The following is a 27,062-nucleotide window of genomic DNA, read 5'->3' as shown; positions in this document are numbered from 1 at the left end:
AAGGCCATGTGCAGCACAGGCACATCTCGAAGCACATTGGTGTCCTTGGTGCTTGTCAAACACCAGCGGCCTTTTGGTGGAAGGGGCAGTGAGGACAAGCAGCCTGGCACTGACCCTGTACTCGAGGTCTCCAGTCACAAGTTACACACCCCTTTGGTTCCTCATGCAGGTTTTCCCCAGCCAGAAATTTTCAAAGTGAAGATGGAAAAGGTGCTCCAAAAATTTAATTTTACTGTAAGTAATAGATAGAAAGATTACTCAGACATGTCAGGATATAGAAATAAATTCTTCCAAACAGAAGCTGTGAATTTGCATTAGCTGACAGCAACCAGTTCTACATCCCAGTAGAAATACAAAACAAGAGAGACAGTTGCTCTTTATTTTTAAGACATAAACAAATTATATACTACAACTTCAATTTGGGGGCATGGCAGTGCTAAATTGTATCATCCATCAAGCTTTATAACTCATTATGATTTTGCATTTTCAATAAATGTGCATCAGTGATATACTAAGCATTAAATTAGATAGTGGAGATTTATATGAGTTTGTCATCTGCAAGTCTTTTTACCAAAAATATTTACTGATAATATTGCAAAAATAATTCAGCTACTGAGAAATTTTTATTAGTTGAGAAAAAGATAAACCTTAATGGCTATTAATTTGAGCATGATAGAGCACCTCTGAAGCCCTAATGCTAGTTTTGGTGACTGGTTTGTGGTTTTGTTTTATTCCAGTTTAAGTGTCTCTGCAAAAATCTGTGAGAAGACAGTTCTGAAACGGGTTTTGAAAGAGCTCTGGAAGTTAGTCTTAAACAAAATAGAAAAACAAATTGTGCTTCCACCACTGACAGACCAAACCGTAAGTGTTCCAGAGTAATTCTCAGTTGATATAAAGGATTGTAATAATGTGCCTGATCAGGTGTTGCCAAGGAATCTGACACTGTCCTGTTCTGTACCTTTAGCACGAGGAGTAACACCTGGAGTGCAGGCAGTGTGTTACTCTCTGGTGTCTGAGTCGTACAGCCAGTTTGCTCTTAGCTGGTGAGGGAGACTTGGCTCCTTCATTTACTGCCTGTCCCAACTCAGAGCAGTTTTTATGAATGCAGTCATGTGAAAGAATGCAGTCATGTGCTCTCATACAGGTTTTAAGTCCAGTTTCTCTCTCAGCTTCACTGTGCCCAGTATCATGAGGAATGTTGCTTGCCCTTCCTAGTCAGATCAGAAATTCAATCACTTCCATCTCTGAGAAAGCCAGGGATGCCCCATCCCAACCTCCAGCCCTGCCTGCTGTGCCATTCCTCATTTTGAGGCAGCACTTAATTAACATCAGGAGGCTAAAGCCAAATATAGCACTAAAGATTTGGGATATTTTAATAGCAGACTTGACAGGAGGTCCTCTTTGGGCAGAATGGCACTTCCAGCCTGCCGAGAAGAGGGAATGGAGCTGTACTTACAAGAAGTGGCGCTGCACAGGAGACTCCTGTGAGCATGGCCTGGTGTGAGCTCTGGTGGCTGAGCCAAGGGCAACAGGGAAATCTGATCCAGTCCAAGGATCAACAAAGAGGCCTTGTCATAATTGCTTTTTTTTTTTTTTTTTTTTTTTTGAGAGAGAGAGAGATTGGGTTAACATAACTGTTAATTCTTCTTGTTAATTCTTCTTGTTTTCAATCTTGTTTAAAATGCTAATCATGATGTTACCACAGTGTGCCTTTGGCAACTTGGCTGTTACATATCCTATGGTACCACTTCAGCTAAAAAGCTATTGGTCAGGGTTCATAAGTTAAAGGCAAATCATTAAATTATGTTATAATATATTGAAGATGCATGAAAGAATATTGCTGGACAGGAAGGAGAAACTCTAATAGAAAATGTAGAAATGGTGCAGAGATAGTAATTAAATTACCTGAACTATTAAAAATTCTAGATTAGAGCTGATCACTGAATTTGTTCATATTTACTGACCTGACCATGTCAACTATGCATAATTAGAAACAACCTCTCTTTCAATAAGTTTCTGATTTACATTTCTGAGATCTTTAATTTGCTTTTCAAACTTTTTGGTGTAAATTGTATCTGCAAATACATAGGTAGCGTTTATATTGGGTAACTGCATTTTCCATCATGTGTTAGGAGCAGTTATTAGCTTTATGCAAGATCAATTATTCATAAGACAATCTCTGCAGAGGTGAGTTTCCTTAGTGGTAGACTTTATATAGCGTGTTTCTGGCAGGCATTGTGAACTATTTCCATTTATTTTGATACTTCTGTTTACTATTGAACACATAATTAAAGAAAATTACTGAAAAGCAGCATCCAATGAAAGATTTTCTAGCCCTGAATATTTTTTTCCAACTGATGGTGAGAGGTACAGGCATTCAGAAATGGGGTTTATTTTTTCAATTTTCAATATAGATATAGGGGTATATATACATGTTTATCTTACCATTCTCACCACTAAAAAGTAATGAAGATTTAGGCTGTAGTTGCATATTACATTTTCTTCAACTGAAGCATTGAGGAAGCAAAATTATTTCTGGAAAATAAAACACTTTGGAACAGAAAGTCTAATAAAAAATTACTCCAGTGTAAGTTGGATGAACCTTTTTTTCTGAAATCTACATAATCAGAACTATATCTTGCTGAACTGCCATGTAACTGCGCTGGTAATTATATTGCTTGGAGTAACTGTGATAAAAGATGTGAGCATGGAATTACAGCAGGATTCTGTTTGTCTGAGACAAATGTGAAGGCATTGGCCTTTGGTGTCATGGTAAGATTTGGCTATTGTAAAATACTGCTTTACCTTCATAATTTCTATGTATTTTCTTTTTAAAAAGGGCTCTGGCTCACAGTACCACTGTGCTGTGTTTTACTCAGCTGAGGTTTCCTTCTGCACAGGCTTTTGCAGGTTCCTCAGGGCTGCTCACTTCCCACTATGATTGTTCATTTGAACACAGCACCTGAGAGCTGCAGTTATGGACAAACATCTCACTGGCACACACTGAGAACAATCACAGTCTGAGCTTTCAGTATTAAACACAAAATGAGATAGCAGAAAGGAGAACACAAAACCACTCTCAGCAGAAAGTGCAATATTTGTATCAGCTATAGGATACTGGAGGGAATCTTGCTGCAGGCACTCAACCACTTGGCCTTATCAACTGAATGAAAATGTGTCTCCTGTGAAACTGAAACTTTTATTTAGCTTTGCAAGACGGTGACTTTGGCCAATGTCCTAGCAGAAAATAAGATTGTGTTGACATAAAAAGCAAACATGCTGTCGTGAGTCTGTTTCCTTAATTTTCAATGTGATTACAGGGGCCCCAGATGATATTCAGTGCAGCCAAAGATCTTGGACAACTGTCAAAACTCAAGGTAATGGAGCCAGATGAAGCTGTGAATGGCTTGTGGTAACAAAAAAAAAAAATTAAAAAAATAAAAACAAAAAAGAGAAAATATTGGTGACCATGAGGCCAAACCTCATGTCTCGTTCTTACATAGTCTAATACGACTGAATATGGCCATAACTGCTCAGAATTGAATAATTATTGTACAGATTCATCAAAACCAAGTTATGAATAAAAGATTATGCTGATAAGTGATTACTACACGGGTCAAGGAGCCATCACTCCCCTATTGTACAACTCAGCCTTATGAGCATTATATATCACCCCCCAAAAAAGTATATTTGCTTCTGTAACCAGTTCTGAAAAAGCCCTTAAGGTGAGAAGACCAGTAACTTTCTTTCTGTGGACTATTTATGTGCATTGAAACCTAGTATGTACCTCTGCAGTAAAGTCTTCAGCATTTCAGTGCTGGACTCCACTTAATGGGCAGCAGAGATGTTTGATACTGATGTTTGTTTGTCAGTCAGTTCTGCCATTAGGATTTCAAATTTGTACAGAAATGTGGTATTTGGGGCCTCTATGAAAGATTGTTCCATTTGCTAGAGGAGTTAAAATATTACCTAAGTAAATCACTGCTTATTTAGACAAAGATTTAACAGGGGTGTAGTGATTGTATGTCTAACATCTTCTAATAGGAGCCCCCCTTTTTTCTAAACAGTGGGCATTAATAAACATCTGTTAAACTGTCAGGTTTATTAATAAAATTAATTATTTCTCTATTATCTAATAAAATTTTAAGTTAAATTTTAACCTTTTCCCCATTCCCCAAAGCAGAGAAATTATGCATCGTACGAAAAGAAGTAAGGCTCAGTATTGAAATATTTTCAAATTCAAATTTTTTGTGTAAGGATTCTGAATTAATCCCTGTTAATCATAGTCCTTGGGGGGCATTTGTTGCATGCTTTTTTGTTTTGCAGAGAACAGATATTCACAATATTGTCTCTCTTTCAAAACCAACTGCAGTCCTCTCTCTTTGCAGGACCACGTGATCCGAGAGGAAGCCAAAAGCCTGACCCTGAGGCAGTGTGCAATAATGGATGTGGCACTAGTTACTATAAAGGTACAGCTTTTTGTGGTTTTCTGCTCTGTGCTGGAAGGCCTGAGAATGACTGATTGGTTTTTAGATAAAAGATTGGAGACTTTCATATAGCCCTCATGAATTTGGTTTCTGAAGTCAAAAGAAGTCATTAGGAATATTTATTATATTAATTAACATATTATTTAATTTGCTTATCAGTCATTTTCACATTGGTCTGGATCATTACTTGGTGTAAATAACTTAAAAGCAATCAGTTTCTAGAATAACAGCATATTTTCCTGTCTTCTGGGAAGGTAAGGAGGCAGCTACTCAAGTATAAAATTGAAGATATAAGTAAAAGGAAATACTTATAATTAAGTGTTTTGCAATAAAAAAGTCTCCAAGGCAAGCAAAAAGTAGCAGAGAGGGCTTCCAATTGCCATTTTTTGTATTTGGACTGCAATTGGACTTTCTTTCAGGGAAAACAAAAAAAAAAAAATTGGGAATTAGTAATGTTGGGAAAACAAATTTAACAAATTGAAAAATGGAACAAATTGAATTATACTCCCCAAAGTAAGCCATGTGAATTAAAGTATGTGAATCTAATAATTCTCCTTTCAAAACATTTTTTCTAAATACATAAAACCTGGCAAAAATGTAAACTCTAACTTTGCCTAAATTTCCAGTGCTTAAATTCTTACAGATGGATAGATAAATGTTGACCATTTTACTAAAAAGATCTAGATTTGGAAGAAAAAGATGAAATAGAGAAAATCCCTTTGTTAATTCAGCATCCTTATATCAGTGTGCTAAATTAGAATAGCTAATTGATGACATTCATTAACTGAGCTAAAGAATGCTTCCTGAGAAAGTTCTTTTCAAATTGTAAGGCAATGACTGTGTGCATTATAACTGCCTGCTGTACTTAGAAGCTGATATGGCAAAATCATTTCCAAAATACTTAACAACCTTGATCATGCAGAAAGTGGGCTTACATGGGTAGAAAGTGAAAAAAGGCAAACTTTATGAGTTAATAAAAAAAGACCACTATGTTTATTTAGGAATGTAGTTCATAAGTTTAATGATCAAAATATTGAAATTTTTTGGTAATGCTTAATAAAAATACCATATGTTTAAAAGCAAAAAAATCATTGCTGCCCAGATAAGAATAGGAAAATGGTAAAAATGGCAATGTGCTGTGCGTTCAGAAATTGATTAGCTGATTATGGTAAGGAAGGGTTTTGTAGGGAGGAGTATCTCTGCTAAGAGTCTTTTTTATTTTTTCCTTCATTTAATTCACTGAGAAACAATTATAATTTAATAGTGGATAGTGTTACTAATCCTTTGACAAATATAAAGTAAAGGAATATTTTTTAATTCTAAATATAGCTAGTATGTCATCATTCTTTGTATTATATAAGAACCACCATAGCCATTTATATAATTATTTAATATTTTTCAGCTTAATTTGCCATTGACAGTTAGAAGTGGCTTTCTGGCCTCAGTTATCTCAGACTGAGTTCTCTGCTACCTCCTTTTGTCAGCCCTGAGACAATGTTCATTGGCAATACTGTCCCAGTTCCCACTGCACACCCAGCACCCAAGGGGCTTGTGTGACATTTGGCTCCAGCGTTGATTTCCATACATTTCACATCTGCCCCTTTCATTTGTCAGTGTGACTTTCAAACCTCTTGTGTTACCTTGAAACTGCTCAGAGAGGAGCAAGAGTAGCAGGGGAATTATTTTAAGGTTTCCATCTCTAAGGAACATGGTAATAACTGGTCCAGCTGAATCTGTAAAACCCTTTTTTATTACTCATTATTTTTCTATATTTGGTTCCATAAGTAATGATAGGTTCACATTGCTGGTTTTGCTTGCAAAATTTACCGTTTACAGGAAAAACAACAAAAAAAATAGTTAAACACTCAGGAAAACATAGATCCGGTGTCTTTGTTTCTCTATATGGCTATTGGCTTTCCTGGAGCTTTCAGCCATGTGTAGCTGCTGCAGATAACATTTTACTGGGAGAAACAACTTCAAAAAAATCACAGTAATTGTCACAATAGCAGGAAATATTAACAGATTTTAACACTTGCTTATAAATTATGATTCTTAGCGAAGTCATGACTAAACTCTTCAGCAATTAAGATGAGAGATTTGTTTGGAACATGTTGTATGAAATAATTTGTTTGGAAAGTTACATGTTTTATATAAGTATGTAATGATGAGAAGATAGATTTATTCAGAACCTTTTAAACTGACACTAACTGTCCCCATAGTATTAAAACAATATAAAATGTTACAGCCTTATAACTTCAATCCCGTTTTGCTCCTACAGATATTTTTCCCCTTTAACAGTCAGTAGACAGCAATAGAGAAATGTAAATAATAACTGTTATGAAACATTTATGTTTCACCTCCTGCAGAATTTCGACAAGTGGAAGGTGATATGAGTGCACTAAATGCAAAAGGCAAATGTGGACTGTAGGTCTGAGCTGTCCAGATAAGCCTGGGGTACAGCATTTAGTGATGTGTGTATGTGAACTGGAATGGGGATCTTGCATCGATTCCTTTGGCAACACTGCAAAAGGCTGGGAGAGTAGGTTCTGCTCACAGTCCCCAGTACTCCCTGTACAGAATGGACCAATATTGTGGTCCTGAAAAACACTTTATTTTTACTAATTAGCCGTTAATGGGAGCTTTATTGATCTTGAGACCTAGAACTGTAATGGAGGTTGCAAAATGCGTTGCAAGGTGTTTGAACAAAATGAAGGTATGTAGCACATTTATCTTTTGATTGTAGCTAATGTGTATTAATTCATCAAACACTATTCTGTATAAAACTTTAGGAAAAATTCTTCATAGTGGGAGGAAAAAGGGAAGAATCTGTCCCCTGATTTTTCTGAACTCAGCTTTGGGATTGAAAATGTAATATAATACATTAATATATATCATTTACATAGTCAGCATGGCAGCAAAGTTGTAAGCATATTTGTTTTTCCAAATTTAGCTATGCCAGTAGAGCAGTAGTCCTCTTCTCATACTGCTACTCACTTCACACTCTGGAGTATTCTCTCTGAAAATTCTTACAACATTTTGCCTAAAACGGAATACATCCTTATCTGTGCTTGTAAACCACGCCTTCATTTGAGAGGGGTTTATGATGTTTTAGGGTTTTTTAGACAAAGAATTAAAACTGATTCTACTCTCTGCAACCTAAAAGCATGCTTCAAATATTTGTCTAGTTTTGGCAAATGAATACTTCAGATCATGAAGACCAAAATCAAAATTTTGTACATTGTTTTCTTCTCCTTATGCTTAACTTTTTTACCCTTGGAAAGAAACTTTGTACTAGAGATTATGACAGTTCTCTCAAATCCTAGAATAATTCTATTGCATTCTATTGCCTGTTGCTGATTCTAAACATTCATTTAAGATTTTACTTAAAGTTGTATGTAACTGAGGCCTTTTTTTTTTTCCTCTGTGAACAACCATATTTGTTTTTCATTTTAGCAATACTTCCATGCTGGAGGAAGTGGGCTGAAAAAGAATTTCCTGGAAAAGAGCCCAGACCTTCAGTCCCTCAAATATGCCCTCAGCCTTTACACACAAACTACTGACACCTTGATAAAGAAGTTTATAGCTACACAAACTTCTCAGAGTAAGTGATCTGTAAGGGACATAGAAATACATCCTATTATATTTTAACTGTTCTAAATTATTGATTGCAGATTACGTTCTCCACCCCCTGAGGTATTTTAGGGTTTATTGACACAAATTTTCCCGTCTGATGTAGCTGATGTTATCCCTTCTCTAATGCTGGTGTTGGAGTTATCTGAGGGCAGTTCCTTTTGGGGCTTGTGACTGCTCAGGAAGAAGAGTCCCCGAGCTCTGGATGCCCACTGAACACCAGGGTTATTTGTGGGAGCACTGCACACATTATATTCCAAGCTGAATGTTTTCTTCATTCTAGAAACTGCAAATTTTTGCATAATAGTAATCTTTACTAGATTTCTTTTGAATGTAAATAAGCATTTGTAAAAATGACCTGCCTGCAACTTCATGTCTTTGGGAAAGAATACACTTTGTTGATATAATGAATTATCTTGCTCTAGCTCTGAAGAATCAGAAAGTTTTAATTGGACAGTAAAGCTGGAAATCAATTGCTTTTACTTCTGAAGTACAATATGTTACACAGTATAAAAGGCATGAAACATGAATTTTGCAGCTTGCCCCAGGATTATTTCCAAGGAATGACTTCCTAAGTTGTTTCCATATTAAAACTGAGATCTCTATTAATAACTCATATACAAATGAGACAGTAACTATAAAACTCTAATATATAGGTAATAGAGTCTTTTTTCCCCCCTCTCAAAAACAACAACAAGAATGCAATATGGATTCAGGCAGAAAATTGTTACTTACTTTTGTGTGTATTTGGCTTTTCTTTAACACATACCTTTCTTGTAGCTTCGGGGGGGGGGGGGGGGGGGGGGGTGTGGAAGTTACATTGTAGCCATAAGTAGTGATCTTTTATAAATCCTGCCCCACAAAATTGAATGTTCTGATTTTCATCATTATTTCAGCCTGAGGTCTGTGTTAATTTCTGTGCACACATTACCATGCCTATATTTGCACACTAGTATTGTTAGAAATGTGGCCACTGGGAATGAAACGTAAGGAAAAGTGACTCATAATTCTTCATTATCCTTTAATGCCTCACTTAAAAGAATTAAATCCTCATCTATTATGATCTCCAGCCTCACAGCTATAACTGTATCATTAGCTTCTACTTAAAGTGACCCTGTTTGCAAATCAGAATTTCAGGAATATGATTAGATTGATATTTGGCCGTTTTTTTCACATTGCCAATCCATAATCAATAGACAGTTGGATATAATTAAGCTCAAGGCAATGGAAAAAAGAATATTGTAAATGTAAAGAAAGCATATATTGTACAGTAACTAAAGATAGACTGCAGATAGAATTGGATGCTTGGTTTTCCTGTAAGGACTACAAGAATCAGACAATAGGGCTTACATTTACCCACAGGTTAAAATAGTTTCTCAATTATCATGACTAAGCTGCAGTTTTTCTAAGAAACTGAAGAGCAAAAATTTGTCTGATTGGCATGAGAAGGGGGAGTTAACTTTGCACACAAACAGAAAGCCTAAGGTTGGACTTTGTGATCTTGGAGGTCTCTTCCAACTTCAATTATTCTCTGATTCTGTGATAATGGCTCTGTATTATGGTCCAACATGATGATCTGCACTGTTTCTAAAGAGGGATGATTGCTTGAACCAGAGTTTTGTTTCCCAGCCTTTGTGCCCACACCTTCCTAAAGAGCTTGGCAACAAAGAAATTTGCATAAGATAATAATAAGAAAACTATTCCTAACTTCTAAAATGGTGACTCAGGGATTCATAGTTTTTCTAGAGGTGGTTTCACCACACTAAATAGTTGAAAGCACAATTCCTACTGCCTTTTTCAAATGCACCATGAGACTACATTATTATGGACATATGCTTTAAAAGCAAATTATCACACAACAGGAATAATGAAATTAACTGCTATAATCTTACTCTGATGATTTTTCTTTTCAAAGCACCACTGTTGACTCAAGACTTTTCAAAACAGACAAGTGTTGGAATAAGTAAATTGCAATGAGCAGCATAATCTGGCAGTAACATTTTCAGTATCTGCTTTTTTAAAATTTATTTTTGTCTATATAGTGATTTGTCATGGCTGAAGGTCTTTTCCAGCTGTAGTGATTCTATGCTGATGAAAGTTGTAAATTTAATGCTCACGCAGTGTTGTGAACACAAATCTGTAACTGCACTATGAAAAGGATAAAATGATAAAAGTTGTCCAATAAATAAATATACAGAAAACACAGGTACCAGATTAGCTTTCTCAGTGACAGCTTATTAAATGCCTCCTTTCTGCCTGGCACAGGAGGAGAGAGAAGTTTCTCTTCAGCTGTTATTCCAGATCTGCTACACACTTTCAATGTGTTTGTTTGGGGATTAAATCCTGTGGAAACTCTGACCTTTACAGATTTTAACATTGGTATCACTGGGAATGTAAGGGGGATACAATCTATGACTGTCCCTTTGTGTAAACATTTCCAGAAATTAGGCAAAGCCTGCTAAGCACTTGTCCTGTTTTAATCCCAGCCCATAACTGTAAAACACGCAGAGCAGCATTTTCTTTTGCAAATTAATTATCAGTATTGTTTGATGGGAAAACTTTGTGTAATAATACATAGAATGATTTATAAACTAGTGATGAAATTCAGTTCCACCGATCTGAAGTTCACAGTTAATATTACCCAGATTCAGCTGATTCTGCAGAGCCTGTTGTAAGCACATTCATCTGGATCAGTTTTCTTATTCAATCATACACAAGCACTGTCACTGCCAAGACCCATTCCATGGAGCAGGTCACTTCTGGAGTCTCTAAAAAGGATCTTGATACAGACCTAAAGGATTTTGCAAAATCTGAAGGCAGGTTGTTGAGGAGAACTGCATTCCAAAGCCTGAGTGACCAGTATTTAAACACTAGGTGGTCACTGCTACCCCTGCAAAGAGCACATAAAACACAGCCAGGTGAGAATCCTGTACCATCAGTGCACCATTACCAAGCAGATCACCTGGGGTCCAGATCTCAGCTTGGTTTTATTTCCTCTGGACTTCTGCTAGCTGGAAATTGTCACTTTATTTGTGCACTAATAATAATAATAGTAAACATTAGCACATGCTGTAAAAGTGGGTGGGTTTTTTCCTCTAAATTCAGCTACAGGATAACAGTCCTGCATACATTCAGATTATTATACGGATTACTTTCAAAATCCTTTGTAACCAAACCATTCTTTGTGCACAGTCTGCTTGAGCCAAGCATGAATCAATTGTAAAACAGCAGCACAGTGCCAAGCCTGACCTGTAAAACCCAGCTCAGTTAAAGGAACTTGGGGGTTCAGAGCTGTAGGGCTGGAAGCCCCATGGCTGCTTCACAGCTGGAAGGCAGCCAGCAGCCAGCCCAGAATTTCAGGGAAAGCTCCAAGGCTTCTGCAAAAGGCCTTATATTTTGTACACTGACAAGAGCTCTAGACAAACTGGACAAATTTCAGGTCAGGCAGGACAAGATCATTTCAGCCAAACTTGAGCTAAATTCAACCACATTTTCACAATCAAGACAGAACTCTAAAGGCCAAAGGACAAACTCACTATACTTCCATTGGCCTATTGCATGAACTTCCCTACTCCATAGTACACTTGACTTACCCTAACTCTGTGCCAAGACTAATACTGGTGAAGCTTCTCTTAAGTAATTCCTGAAAAAAAAAAAAAAAAAAAAAAAAAGAGAGAAGCAGTCACCTTATAAGTTGTATCTTCACCTTTTAAACTACTTAAAATATATCAAAATCAAATGGCTATGGCTTAGTTTAGCAAATGCCCAGAATCTTCAGTAATTTCATAAACTATAGCCAGTGCTGTGAATATTTACATATGTTTAGCATCAGCACTAATAACATTTGAACAAATACTATTTTAATTTTAGCAAATTACCAAAAAAAAGTCTCAAAGAGAGTTTCCTGAATTAGCTCTCATTTATTACTACTGATTTCTCCAAAGTAAACACCACTCTTGCATCTAAAATGGTTAGTTATTGGACATAGAAGAATATTTTTTCTCTACAAATTTACTGCAGCGCCAGTTCACAAATGTTGTTAGAGAATAATACATAATGGCAGGATTCTGCATTATATTTTTTAGCTTGACTTAAAATAGTTTGTATCACTTAAGCAGAAAAATCAATACTCATCTCACAACACAGAGCTCATACTGCAAACCCTACCTGTGTTTACAAGGCTGCAGAAAAGGCTCTGCTTCAGCTGGTCTGATTCAGATTTCTTTATCCTTATGCCAGACAATTGAAAGCTAAAAAGGGAAGATGTATGTGAAAACAAGAAAATACAATGCTCATTCTCATCAGGTAAATGTGCTTATCTCTAACAGTAACTCCATCCTTGTCTTGTGAAGTCACCAACACAGCAGAGGAAGTTACACAATCAAAAATGAAGACAAATTCTTTTCAACTGCCAAGCCAAAATTCAGTTCTGTCTTCCTTTGCAACCTGTAATTGTACAAAGCAAAGCAGAACCTCAATATTTCATAAATCTATGGAATGACATTAAAACAATAATCCAGTATTAACTATCATTAAAGCAAGCAGATAGATGACATCATACTACAGAAAATAAAAATGGCTTAAATTGTGTAGCAGCTCTTATAGGTGAAAAAGAAATACCTTTTCTTCTTTTGCTTGTCAAAGCCATTGTATTATTAACTGTCATATTTTGAAAGCTATACCTGTATTCTATCAGGAAATTTAAGTCCTACAGCACATTTCCAGTTCTCTCGTAACCTATACTTCAGACAGAATTTAACTCAAGAAATAATCCCTGCTTCATCCACTGTAGTTTTAAATTGAGGTCAGAACCATGTGTTACACAACCTTATTTCACAGGGGGAAAAAAAAAAAAAAAAAAAGCCACAGGCCTGCATTATAAGCTGCAGAAATCAGCACACTATTGCAAGCAACAAAGAGAAAATATAAGAATAAAAAAAAAAACTTACTGAATTACAACTAATAGAAGTATTCCAGCATATGCTGATAGCAAAGGAAATGAACACAGAATAGTGGCAGAAAAATAATTATTTTTAAAGGTCACATAGATAAAAAACAGACTGCTGGTAAAGCAGACGATCTTAAGTAAATATTTTGTGAAGAGGCTGTCACATTAGAAAATTTCTGTTTGTTCCTTTAATGGAACAGTAAAGCACTAAATTAGAAAGAAGTTTTATATTAGTTTCCTCTAAGTCTTCAAGAAAATAAACACAAACTACAGATAACCATCAGTTATATGATATCAATTGTAAAAAATAACTTCCTACTAGAAGCAGAACATTCAATACATACAGAAACCCCTTGATGGGCCTGTGTGCTGTCTGGGTAAAACACTGGACAGATACACGCATATCTATAAATACATATCTTAATTCCATCACGAGTGATCCTTTAGACAAAATTATTTACATTCGCTAATCAAATACAAACCTAAATCTTTTCAATCTTTTTATGGCAGTGCAGTGCATGAATAGGTGCTGAAGTCATCCTTCAAGTACTGAACTTGGTGTTCAGAATCCCCCCAAACAAATAATTATAAACCATTTTTATGGCAACTTCCTGAAGCAAAGCACATGTTGCAGTTAGTGTGGTTATCATGATAAAATCACTTTTTTCCGCTGCCGTGCTTTTCTCTAACACACATACAGAAGAGATCATCTGCCTTGTACATCCATCTCCCAACAATTCACCCTTAACTTACAATTTGCAGACTAAATGAAAATGTTTAAAAATGCACTCAAGGTTTTTTTCCAAATCAGTCTTAGGATCCTGTGAAAAATAACTAAATGACTCACCCTGATATTTTCTCTCCTAATAAATTAGCAGCTCAACACCAGACAAATGTATATATTTTATTGGCATCATCAATCAAAAGATGACAGATGCTTGTCTGGATTAAAGTGCTGATTTCATAACTTTTCTAATTCCTAGAGCATTGGAAACAATGAAACCTTGAATATTTGTTCAACTTCTTCATTCCTATGTCCCATTTAGAAAAAAAGTTCAAAGCAGAGGTCCACTATTTAAATGAGCAACTTTATGCTGAAAAAGCCAGTGAGGCAAATGGGAGAGGTTAGGCTTCCCACAGGCAACAGTGCTCATCCAGCTTTCTAAGTCTTGGGTAATAAAATCTTGTCATACATGATTATTAGTTTGCAGGTAGTTGTTTTTTCTTCTAAACTGGATTTCTAATCCTTAGAGAACTAGAGATTTGAAATCCTGAACCCATTGAGGCAGTTTAAAAAAAAAAAAAAAGAGAGAGACATATGCAAACCTCCACAAATTTTGATAGAGTCATAGTTTCAGCCTTCCTTATTATCTTTGGCTACTTTGGGGAAAAATACTGCAAGTCACCACCTTCTTAAATTTTATGTTAACTCATTTTCTGTGAATCCCATTTATTTCTGCTTGGGTCTTTTTTTCATGCCAACCTAGAAGATAGTTTCCAAAGTCCTCATCATTTCAGAACTTTTCTGCTGCTAAAAGATCAAGCAAGACAAAGGAATTCTTCCACAGAAAGGTATTTTTATGCACGATCACGGACTGATTCAAAAGTAGTCTCTTGTATTTAGCAGGAATAATATCCTAGAAAATATAGGGAGCTACTGTTTTGTTTTTATAAAACATACTTGACTCATTTTTCCATTTGCATATTCTGCTATTTTCTCAGAGTGCACAGGTTCACCTTTTCCAAAGTTATTAACTAAGGAATAGAAGGCAGTGGAATTTCTCTGCGCACATGTTGTGATTATGACTATCATGGCTACGAAATAGTTGACTTGGTCCTTGGTCCAAAATGTCTGTCCTCAGTCAAAATCATTAGTGTTGTAACAGCTCTCACATTGGTGCCATTCCAGGTGCTAAATAAGGAGGAATAAAGCCTGACTTCTAGGCCTTTCTAGTCCCTGAGGAGCAAGCATCTCTTGCCAGAGGAGATATTTTTTCTTCTTGAATGCAAAAGAATCACTGCACTTTAAAAGCATGTGATCACTTTAAGACCCACCAGTAAGAGGATGCTGTAATTTGAATGACATAAATATACTAACAAATTAAATGTAAAGCAGATATTAGAGAGCAAGCAGTAATAATTAAACATCCGTAAGGTTTTGAAACATGAGGCAGAATAATTTATAAGTTTGTTAGCTTTCAAATGAGTTATATTACAGTACTAAAGGGAGAAAAGTGCAATCATCTTCTGCAGTGCATGGAAAGATTTATTGTCAGCTAAATTGGCTTATTAAATGTAGTAGGATAAATGGCCCTTTCTATGGTGCAGTCAGAATCACTAATTCCTTCTGTGACTGTACAAGAAGTGGTAGCAAAAAAGAAAACAAAACTGCAGAAATGGACAGGTCAGAAACTTTAAAATGAGGTACCGTAGTTCTTGAATGTCAATAAGAGATGCTATAAGTGAATGCTAAATGTCCTGGAATTTTATCTCTAGTTTGTTCAGCAGGTTAGAAAGAGAAAGATGGATGTGAATGATAAATGTCCTGGAATTGTATCTCTAGTTTGTTCAGCAGGTTAGAAAGAGAAAGATGGATGGGGTGATTACTAAAAGAAGCCAAGTTTATATTCTAGACTCCAGTAGAAATTGTCTCTGCTGGCTGAGATATTCTGCAAAGGAGGTTTTCTCAGCAATACTGAATGTAAGGTCATTTTAACATCAACGGCTTTTAGTATAAAACTGGGTGATGTTTTGCACAGATTTCTTTATAACCATATCAAGCTGTAGTGTACATACAAGACTATTCACGCCACATATTTGCAGTACTGCTTGGAGCACTGTTATAAATTATGGACTACCAGGAAAAGGAAAGAGGTACCTATCAGGAGACCTTTGCAAGAATATATTTTGCATAAGTTAATAAAAAAGTTGAAGAAACGAACAAGTCCAATCTTACAGATGCATGGAGTTTTGTCTTGATGAAATCCTACCTGACATTATTAGAGGTTGATAATGCACACTTCACTGTTACCACCATCCACAGGCTGCTCTCAAGTCTATCAAATAAAAATGAAAATTGTATTATTTAAAAACTTTCCTCGGGTTTTGGGTAGAGTTACTTTTTTAAGCTAGAAGCTAAAACAAGTAATTGACACCAGCTGATAATTTTAGTGATATTCAGGATCAACTTAACTCATCTTCAGCTGCAGTCAGGGGTAAATTATTGTTGATTGGAAGAGGGTTCAAGAACTTCTCATTCTCCCTCTCAGTACATTCAGTTTATCCTACCCATGCAGTGTCCCTAAGTTTTATGTGGTGCAAATTCCTGGTTCCATCCTCCTGTCTGGCTTGGCATTGAAAGCTTTTTAATCGGAACAGAGTTACAGTATGTTCAACTCAAACTTCAGAGCTGAAGGAAGGCTACAGATGGAATCAAAAGTATCATTCATAAAGAGGTTCATCACCACAAAAAGTTCCTGTGCTGAGGCTGAATTCCATGCCTTCTGGAACATGTAAAGGTGGAATTTCACAATATGAGAGAATGAGACAGATTAATGCTCCAGGACCTCCAGTCCCTGCTCTCTGTGATTTATTTTACAGTATCACAAAGCCAATGAGAATACCCTATATATAAAAATATATTATATATAGTATTGGATTTCTATCCTGGGCAAGCTGCTTTCTGAATTACAGGCATTCTCTGCATTTAATCCAGGTCATCCACATAACTATAAGGGAAGGCTTTTTCACACAAGTCAGCAGCCAGGGTTAAATGTAACTCCATTAAAAACCTGCTACTCACTGATGTATGGCCTAATGACACTGTGTTTGCAAGAGAAAAAAAAACCAGCTTTATGACCTTCACCAAATATCAATTTCCTTTCCCTTCCCAAGTAAAAGCAAATTTTACTATAGTCAGGTAATACTTTGCTCTGTGCTTCTAAATAAAGCCATTCTATTATTCTTACTATTTAGCTTTTCTGGCCCATTTGGTTCCTATCTTTTTACATAAATTCTTTTAAAAATTATGTATCATTTATTGTGAGCAAGCCATAGAATGATTCACCAACTCAGAGCTTCCATACAGTACAGCTTTACGTCATTATCCAAACACAAGAAACTTAATTCCTGCCACTGAAGCCAAACCTCTTGTCATTAAAAAGCTGATGTCTAATAAGTTGCTTATTTATACGTCAGTAGTTGTCCAAACCATCTGACTGATAATGAAATACATCTAACAGCAAAATTTGTACAGGTTCCCTGCAATTCAGAAGTGGCAGCTATAAATACAGTAAGACATTGTCACTGTGTGCTTTTAAAACACTGCTTTGTTTCTAAAGTAGGTTCACAGCAATTCCAAGCCAAACTCACCTGAAAGCTTGGAAATGCACAATAACCTTCAAGGGTTCTGAGCCTATTAAATCATCACTGAATCTCCACATTTGGATATATCAGGTTAAAAAAGGCTTGTTCTCTGAAGCGGTAACACTTGAGCTAAGAGTATTTAATTGACCTTGCAATGCTCATGCCATTTAGAGAGCATAATTACAGATCAGGCCGAAACACTGAATAAACATCACTGTAGAGCTCATTTCTAGAAAGCCACTGGTGAGGAAATCCAGGAAAGGAAAGGGACTATGCTTGATAACAAAAAAACTGCTCTAGTCATGAACCAATGTAAATAGGTAATCACTTTCCCCATTATCATTACACAAGACACTCCTCCCCTCTTCTCTGTACCCCTTCCTTAATTCCTGTATGAACCACTGGAAAAATTCTAAAGGAATGTTTGCTTCTCCTCACATGTAAAAGGATGGGGAACCAGCAGGTAGATAAGAGGAATATAGAATCTTTTCTCTGCTACCCACAGAAACAGTCGCCAGTTGAAAAGGGCTAGCAATTTACTTTAGTATGTGCTTCACAGATTACGTTGGGGAGGAAGTTCACAGAATCCAACATTCACAGTCTTCCAATCAAAGAACAAGTAAATGTACTCAGTTTTATTTATGTTGTACTATTATAATCTGATATATTGAGAAACCTTTCAAGACAATACTTAAAATCCTTTTAAAGATTCATTCTGTACAAATTGACTTACAACCTCCCCTGGTGCTCAAAAGCAAAAACTTTAAAAAATAAGTTCCTGGTTCCTCTGCCATCCCTTCAACCTTTTTCCTTCATTTTTAAGCCCCTCTGTCTGTGCTGGTGCAGAACTTCAATAATTTGTTGAGAGAAAACCTTCGGCAAAGGATTCATCAATAGTGATATACAAGTAACTTTCCAATTACACACTTAGCAGTAAGATTTTTGGGAGGTACATGAAAAGCTTGACAAACCCACCAACTTCTGCATTTCGAGACACAAACACACCTAATGACAACCAGAATGGAAAGTTCCAGATGAACAGGATTTTTTTTATTTCACTGAGGCACTTTCCATAGGTATTTGCAATTGCCCGGGACTTCTGTGGCAAAAATCATTCACAAATCAGTAACTGATTCCCACTTAAATGTGAATCATGTCAAAATTTTAAGCATTTCTAGAGGAAAATACCACTCACCTTTGGCTGTCTATTTCTCCTGATGCATCAAGAAGCCAGGTGTGCTAACCAATAATTCTTGTTTCAGGTCAAACTGCTAATAATTCAGTGGGTGAGATATCTGTACAGGTGGATGTTTCTACCCATCCTGGAACTGGTGAGCATAAAGTCACTGTGAAAGGTAAGTTTCAAAGAGCCAGCTTTAAAAAGAAAGCAACAACAGAGACCACACCTCCAAGCACTACATCCTAAGCCAAACATACCGACACTAAAATAAAAAATGAAGTGTCATAGTATTTGAGAAGCTGTGAGTACACTTCAGGTGATCAGGAGTGCACTTTTTCCTTGTTCAACATCAGCAGAAGTTCAGGTTATGCAGGCAAGTACTGTCTGTCCTTCTCTATGTAGATCATTTAAAGTTATAGTAAGTTATAGAGTTATAAATTAAAATGTGTCAAATTATACTTCTCAACTACTTGTGTATAATTCAACTTCTAAAAAACTGCGGCAAAGCTGAGTGGTGAAGTACTGCACCAAGCCTTAAAAAGCTGCATTTTTAACAAAATGCCTTTGTTCCATGCAACCTGAATCTCAGAAACACAGGATCACTCAGATTAGTACAAGCTGATTTTTTTTAAAATTGCAATGAAGGTAGCAGGGAAAAAGAAGCTTTGAATGTAAAGTATTTGTAAAATATATATTTATATTCAATACTTCTGAACCTCAAAGTAGTTAGACATCTTTACTTGGCAGGGAAGGGGCAAAGCTCCTCCCAGGCTTACCGGGAAAGCTCCCTATACCCTATAGGAAAGCTCCCAAGCTCACTGGCTATACAAAGTCATACAGGGTAATTAATTGGAACCCTTCCAATGGAATTTTAACTTAATTTCTTTTATCTCTTTATAGTTGTAGCAATTAATAACCTAAACTGGCAAACAACAGCTATGTTCCGGCCCTTCGTGGAAGTTTGCATATTGGGTCCTAAATTAAGTGACAAGAAAAGAAAACATGGAACCAAGACAAAGAGCAACACTTGGTCACCAAAGTACAATGAAACTTTCCAATTGTAAGTCTTTTATATCTGGGAATTGCATATTTTTTGAAAATTTTCCTAAAATATTTTTGCCTTTAAACCATTAATAATAAAAAAGCCATAATAACATAGATAGACACAATTTCAAAATTATTTATAATTTGTATCTTGTCGTATATGCAGATGAATGGCAGTCACCAAGCTTTTACTCCTACAAAACCTAGTTAAAATGTACAATTACTTTTCCTAGAGAGGAATAACAATTTCTGTCTCTAGGAATCTATTGCCCTAGGTATTTATTTGGACAGAAGTATTAATTATTATTTCTAGATGGCTGTCCTTCATGCCTGTAGAGGTATCTAAATGTGTATTGGGTTGTGCATTGTGTTAATAGTATTGTTTATCTAATGCTATAACCAGCTAATCCTTAAATCAGTAAGGAATTTCCACCTAACCTGGAGTTTTAAATTTAGTACTTCACTCTTTTCAGAGACTATTTTCCTCCCCTTACCCTCCAACCCTGACTGGAAATGAGTTCACTGTGTGTCTCAGCACAAAGCTCCTTTTGATGCCTGCTGCCAGGGATTTTCTGAATATTTTGAAGCTGATTTCAAGTCATGGTGCTGACAGTTGGGGAATCAGTTGAACATTTTATGTACTTTCCAGGGAAAGGTAACTGCCTGTTCCAGCTCTTGAGGGAATTCTGTTTCTGTTCAGGCTGCTGAGAACAGAGGCCTCATCACCAATATATCTGGAGGGTTACCTGTGTAGAAAGTTTAAAACTAGATATTCTGTTGCAACAAAACGGAACTGCAAAACTTAAACTACCACTCTCACTTTAATTCGCCCAAGATTTCTAGAGTGAATTAATTCCTTGGGGAAATTCAACCAAACTCCTTGTTCTAAATTCATATTGTTAATCCACACAGCCTGCTGAGTAACGAGGATAAGCCAGGAGCCTACGAGCTCCACGTGTCCGTGAAGGATTACTGTTTTGCGCGGGAGGATCGCATTATCGGCATGACCGTCATCCAGCTGCAGGGCATCGCAGACAGGGGCAGCTGCGCATCCTGGTACCCCCTGCTCAGGAGCATCTCCGTGGATGAGACTGGCTTAACAATCCTTAGAATACTTTCTCAGAGGAACAATGATGAAGTCGCTAAAGAGTTCGTAAGACTTAAAACAGAAACAAGATCCGCTGAAGAAACGGCCTAAAATACCCAAGTAATGCAAGATTGTCACCGCCAAGAGCATAAATACAGCGCTGTTGTCTGACTAGTGCATGCATGTGCAAATCTGTGGGAATGTTTAACTAACTATGTTTTCAGTGTTTGCCAGTACTTATGTACTATATTTGCAAGGTATGTCAAGGAGCTGTAATATCTTTTATACATATTTTGGTCTTTGGTAAAGTAATTGTTCCAATGAAGTGCCAAAACTAAGATTAAGAGTAAATGTTTCATCATCTCTTTTTAGATGTTGATTTCACCTCATCATAATTTCATTATTTTTTAACATTTATTAATAAATAAGTAGCTTTTTCAATTGATAATAGGTTCTCTCTCTTAAACTGTATTGCTTATTCTAAATTAATTTCCATCCCTTACTCTTACTTTAAAAATGAGGTATACCTAGTTTTCTTCAAATTCTCATGTTATGCAAGCCTCATTTTAGGTGTCTTACTGATGACTTTTTCTATCATTACTACAGATGCAGTTACTTATAGGAAGTGTTTGTAATTTTATAATTACCAATATAAATTAATGATTTTTTGCATAAAAACTGAAAAAGGATGGAAATATTTTATGCTAATCTCTTTTTCCAACCTTTCATAAATATCACTGTGAAGAAATGCTGTTAAAGCAGGTTCTCAAGAAGCTGTGCTTATCAGAGTTTGTTACTGATGTTTGATATCTTGAGATAACTTTGTTCTTCAAAACTGCCACGGTAATATCATATTTGTATTAAGAGTAAGTCAGTATCTGTAGAAACAGGTTGCTGTACAGTACAGTATATGTGCTTTTAAAAAGTGATTTTTTTAATGACATGGTACTGTACAAGGGGTAGTAGTTTGGAATATGTAATGCCAGTTTGTGGTTTGTTTCTAGAAATTGTTTATGAGAAGAAAAGATGCTGTGAGCATTTTCACTCAGAGTTATTAATGTTGCTTTACATACTTAGCTGTAACATCAGTTAAGTGCTTTATTTCTTTTTTTTTTTTTTTTTAGAAAAGTTCAACAGTTTGTACTTATGCAACATTACTATGTATTGCACTAAAGCAAACTCTGTGTCTTGTAAATATATTTAGTGAGGAATTGTAAAATAAAGTATGCAGAAACTGCTTTCTAGTTTTGTCATTTGATATTATTTATGTAACTATTGGTTTTATGTGCATGTGAAGCCCATGGAGTGGGCTTACTATATAGCTTTATAATATATTAAAGTATTATTTGCACTGTCTGGAATCTGGCTGTTTTATGTCAGTGTCCTAAAAAATGCAATTAATTAGGTAGGTGTATATAAACACAAAAAGAAAACGTTGTGTAATGCTACACATTTGTCATTGGTTTTGGTCACAAGTGTTTTGCATTACACAGCTTGGAGCTCTCAGCTCTGCTTAGGGAAAAAGTAACTAAGGGAAGGGAGGACACACTGTTGGGTGTGTTGATGTCAGCCTTCTAAAAATATAACATACGACTCCACACAGATTCTTTCCAGGAAATATTTGTTAGATGTTCAGATAAGATTTTAAGGTCTTTCAACATCCTCAAACTTCCTTGACTACTAAAAATTAGATTTGTCATAATTATATTTAGACATTTAGAGAAGTTATGCACAGTCTTTAGAGAGTTAAGAACACTCCCCGAAGATCATAGATCTCAAATTGTATTTCTGCAAGGTATAGCCCAAAGTGTCAACAGCAGGCTCAGAGTCTGTTTACAGTTAACAAGATTTGATGTAGGAAAACATCAGCAGACTCAGTTTCAAATAACAAAGGAGCATAATTAAGAGATGAGGTGGATCCTGGTACAGAACAGTGTTGTGGATAAAATGCAAAAAGAATTCCACAGTATATAATTTGTGACTCTGTGACTTAAACCAGAAGGGCTGGAGTAAACAGCTTCTGGTTTTTTTACCCGGAGCACTCTCATCATATTTTTCTGTGGCTGCTTATTCTACTGTAAAATGGCTCACATTTTAGTGCATAGTGTAATCACCACCCAGTTAACTGTTTATCCCCGAGATTTGGGATAAAGGAATAACAACAGAATCAGTCAAGGCAGTAGATTACTGCTTGTAGTGGTCTCCTCAGCTGCATGCAGCAGAAGCAATCAGAAAATCTGGTAAAACCATCCCTTATAATCCACAGCTTTATACAGTACACAGCAGTGTTTCACTGCTTTAACAGAGAAATATTTACGTTGATATATCAAAATTTGTCATGTTGACAATAAGAAGAAAATGCATTAACTCTACAGCACAGGACTATTTTAAACTGTTTTGTTATGAATTAGAATACAATTAAATTCAATGCGTAGCAAAAGCAGTTGGACCTCACACATTTCACGTAGTCAAAATGATTGACATGGAAGAGTTTTCAGTGCTGTTTTAAGAGCTGTTATAATCTCTGTTAAGGAAGTAAATATCCCAATTTAAAAAAAATCAACTTGTGAGAATTTTCTTAATTCAGCTGACCTAACCTAAGCAGACTGACAGCTCTTCCTGCAGTTTCACTTCTCAGTGACAACTGATGCAATCAAAACTCTAAATGGAATTCCATTTGTATTGTTTGGGTAAGATAGCAGATATACACATATGCACTTAGGGAAATAAAGGAGGAAAAAAAGAAGGCAGAGAACAGCAAGATTAATTTGAGAACAAATTTTCCATTCCCCAAAGAACAGTTACTACATGGAAACCATTTGATGTGCACCTGAAAAGAGCAAATACATTCAGAGAAATCTGTCATATGACAGCTCTTCAAGTCAGTCTGTATACTCAGAACTGACAGTTCTACATAAAACTGCTCAATAAAGACTGAGAAAGAATTTTTGCATTTTTATTTTGTTTTCTGTGGTGAAAATATAAGAGCCAAATATAGAAACTGAATTAAATTTTCCTCAAAGCATTTTTTTTAGCTAATATCTGACAAAGGAAGGAAGTAGTAATATGTGAATTAAAGACATAAAATAAAACTAGCAGCCATCCTGAATCTCAAACACTTTACCTAAAATATTTTTTTTTTCCCTAATGCCACATTGAGATGACACCTGAAGTACGAACACAGTGCTGGAACTGGCCTTTCCTTTGCATATGGACACTGAAACCTCAAAACAGCTAAAATACCAAAGGAAACATCTGAGATGGAATGGGATGTGCATAGCTCTTCATACCTTTTATGTCTCCCAGAGATTTAAATTTACATCAAAATAATCAATTAAGGGGTGTTGGGCCATCGCCAGGAGGCTCAACCAGTCCCAGCAGCAAAATATGAAACATCTTTCAAGTTATTTTGTCTGTACCCTGGAAGGATCAAGAGACTTTCCATAAAGAATTCCTGGCATGTGCAAATGCCACCATTTGGCTTTAGGTAGACTTAATGACTCCAGTGATTTACTTAAGAAGCTTACAGAAAAGAATAATAATAATAATAGGCAAATAATTTCCATTGTTTTTCCTCAATTTGTTTTACTAGTTTTCATTGATAGTCTCATGCTAGTGACTGTAGAAATCAAATTTGTAGACAAATACTAAAACAGAATAATAATTTACCATTACCGTATTAGTCTGAATTAAATAACACATTTCTCACAAATCCCCTGAAATTTAAAGGCCTGAACAAATATGGGGAGAATATTAAGTTATCGTATTAAATTAAATTCAGCTAGCAGACATAAAATTAACATAAATAGATTCAATGTTATTTGTAAAATACAGCTGGGCAACTGTTGGAAAGCATTCAGTTGTTTACACATGCTTATTTTGATGGTATTTTCATATCACTTTGCATTTTGGCACCAGATTTATGTGATTGACTTGTACTATGAAAGTTCATAAAAATGAATCTTCAAGAGAGAAATTCTAAATTTTTTTCAGAAATTATCATCAAGACATGATACAAACACTAGCCTGAGACTAATAAGCAAAACTGGGATATTCTAAAAATGTGTCACAATAAATTTTGGCTGAGAGAAAGAAAAATTACAGTTTGTATCTGGAAAATATCTGTTTCTCATGGGTGTTCTACCCTGAATGAATGCACACACACACTATAGAGTATAAATGCATTTCTAAATGATGAAATCTATAAAATCTAATTTGAAGATAAACCCAACAGGAAAGCAAGTGAATGAAAGCATCTTTTCAAACAGATTCTGTAGCTGACAGCTTACCTAAACAAACTTTCTAAATGACTCAGCCTATGACCATTTCAAAACCTTCATTATCAATTTAGCAAACTGAATTATTCACTGCAGAATATGAAATAACCAGTGGGCATACTGTAAACTTTATAGTGAAAGCCATTAAAACATCACAGATTAATCTTCAATTAAATAAGTACAAGATAATCAGAAAAGTTTATCCAAGGAAGTAAATTCTACTCATTGTTTTTCTGTTATTTCTCCACACTATTCTACAGCCTGCATTTCGTTGGGGTCTCACAGAAGTTCAATTCTCTAGGGGTTTTTTGAGAAGTAGGAGTTCCAGGCAAAGAGGACAAATCAGAGAGCAGCTCAGGCCACACAACATCTTCCTGAGCTGCTCCCAGCTCTGGTCTGTAAACTGGACATACACTCTTGTTTGACCAAACACACAAAGGGAAAACAAACCTACACTGGCGTAAGCAAAAGTGGAGTTGTAACAGACCAGTCTAAGGCAAAAACCATCGATCTCCATCTTCACTTGCCCAGGGTACACAGGAGCTGCTGACAATTACTGAGGCAGCTCTAGCTTGCATTCCATTCAGGTCTAAGAGGGCCTACACATTTTGTTCAATCGTGTTTACCCATTTAAGTAAGAGGTTTTTTGTTGCCAGTGATGGCACTGATTGCAATGTGAGTTAAGCCTCCGGGCCTGAGGACATGACAGCGAGAAAACAAATGTCAATTACTGACTAGCAGAAACAAAAACTGAAAAGGAGCTGCAAAAACATGCAGCGTGCGGTAGAACACTAATGGAAAACTACAGCAGAGTGAATCCATTCTCCTCCTCTAGATAACAGGATAACATCATCCCTGTATGCCGCCTGCCAGATGGACTTTGACTTACAACACGTGGCCGGGCTTTGTCCACAGAAACCAGCCCGTGTTTCTAGGCATTACACAGCAGTTGGACATAAAAAGCACTTCACACGCAAACTGGATACCCAGAATAGCTGAACTGCATGAGAATATACTCAGAGGAAAAGACGGAGAGTAATAAAAGAAAGAGGAATGGATGTGGAAGAGGGCTGACAGTCAGTGTGGATTCCTTAACTTATGGCAGAACCAGAAAAGGCTGTGTAATACCAACATGATGCAGAAAGGTCGGTTTGTCTGTAATTTTGTCATGTTCTAGTCTAGCTCAAGAGTTACTTTAGTCCATTTTGATTTCAGTAGAGGTACAAGACAGAATTTGATCCCTGTGGGTCTCCCCACTCTTGTTGTACTAAGTGGAGCCAATAAATGGTGCTCTGCATGTCACTACCCTCTGTCACAAAAAAGTAAACATATTCCCAGCCTGGAAGCCACCATCAACAAGTTCAAGCTACAGAGCCTGCAGATATTATTTCCCTAAATAGTATATATCCAAGACCCAACATCAACGAGGTGGAATATTCTCTTGAGGAGCTTGAGAAACAACAACAATTTGGATCTAATGATGCATCAACGTATCAGCATGCGAATTTGTGCCCAGGAGACAATAGTAAATCAATATGCCATTAAAACACTATCTGCTTTTCCTACATGATTTGCAGAGAACTCCTGTGCCAGGCTGAGCTTCCTCAGCACGGTGACCACTCTGAAATTCGGTCAAGCCCTTCATTCTCCCCTACTCAGCAGCAGAGACAAAGCATTGCATTAACTACAGAAGTGAGCTGGAGTCAGCAGCAGCAGTGAACTTAACTCTCACCAAATATGCTCTGTGATGTTCAACAGTCCATAAAATGACAACACATCTTCCCTTAACTGCAGAGAGTTTCATTTCTGATCAGGGAGAAACCTCACAACAGAAAAGAATAGAAACAAAGAACGCTGTTTACACTTGGCAATAACTTACTACACTTATTAGAGGAAACAATGAAGAGTGTAACTCTGAGTATATATATATCCTTCTCTGTCAAAAGGAAATAAACAAAACTCATACACAATTTATTGCATGAATTGAATCTCTTTAAAAACAATAGAAATAATAAATAAATAGAAAAATGCTCATAAACAGCTT

General features: G+C 36.2%; 1 protein-coding gene across 2 annotated transcripts in view; it reads left to right on the top strand.

Moving 5' to 3' along the window:
- UNC13C (unc-13 homolog C) overlaps positions 1-21,979 on the top strand; it is a 123,846-nt gene extending 101,867 nt beyond the window's left edge. For both annotated transcript variants that reach the window (XM_040077584.2, XM_040077582.2), the window contains 7 exons: positions 738-861; positions 3,321-3,377; positions 4,389-4,469; positions 7,941-8,088; positions 18,693-18,785; positions 19,511-19,670; positions 20,567-21,979. In XM_040077584.2, the coding sequence (XP_039933518.1) occupies positions 738-861; positions 3,321-3,377; positions 4,389-4,469; positions 7,941-8,088; positions 18,693-18,785; positions 19,511-19,670; positions 20,567-20,852 (949 nt within the window). In that variant the 3' untranslated portion in view covers positions 20,853-21,979. The remainder of the gene's footprint in view (positions 1-737; positions 862-3,320; positions 3,378-4,388; positions 4,470-7,940; positions 8,089-18,692; positions 18,786-19,510; positions 19,671-20,566) is intronic.
- The last annotated feature ends 5,083 nt before the right edge of the window (positions 21,980-27,062 follow it).

This window comes from Hirundo rustica, chromosome 13 (genome assembly GCF_015227805.2).
Source record: "Hirundo rustica isolate bHirRus1 chromosome 13, bHirRus1.pri.v3, whole genome shotgun sequence".
In the NCBI taxonomy this organism is placed as follows: Eukaryota; Metazoa; Chordata; class Aves; order Passeriformes; family Hirundinidae; genus Hirundo; species Hirundo rustica.
Note: the sequence above shows the minus strand (reverse complement) of the source record. Positions and strands in the feature narration are given on the sequence as shown.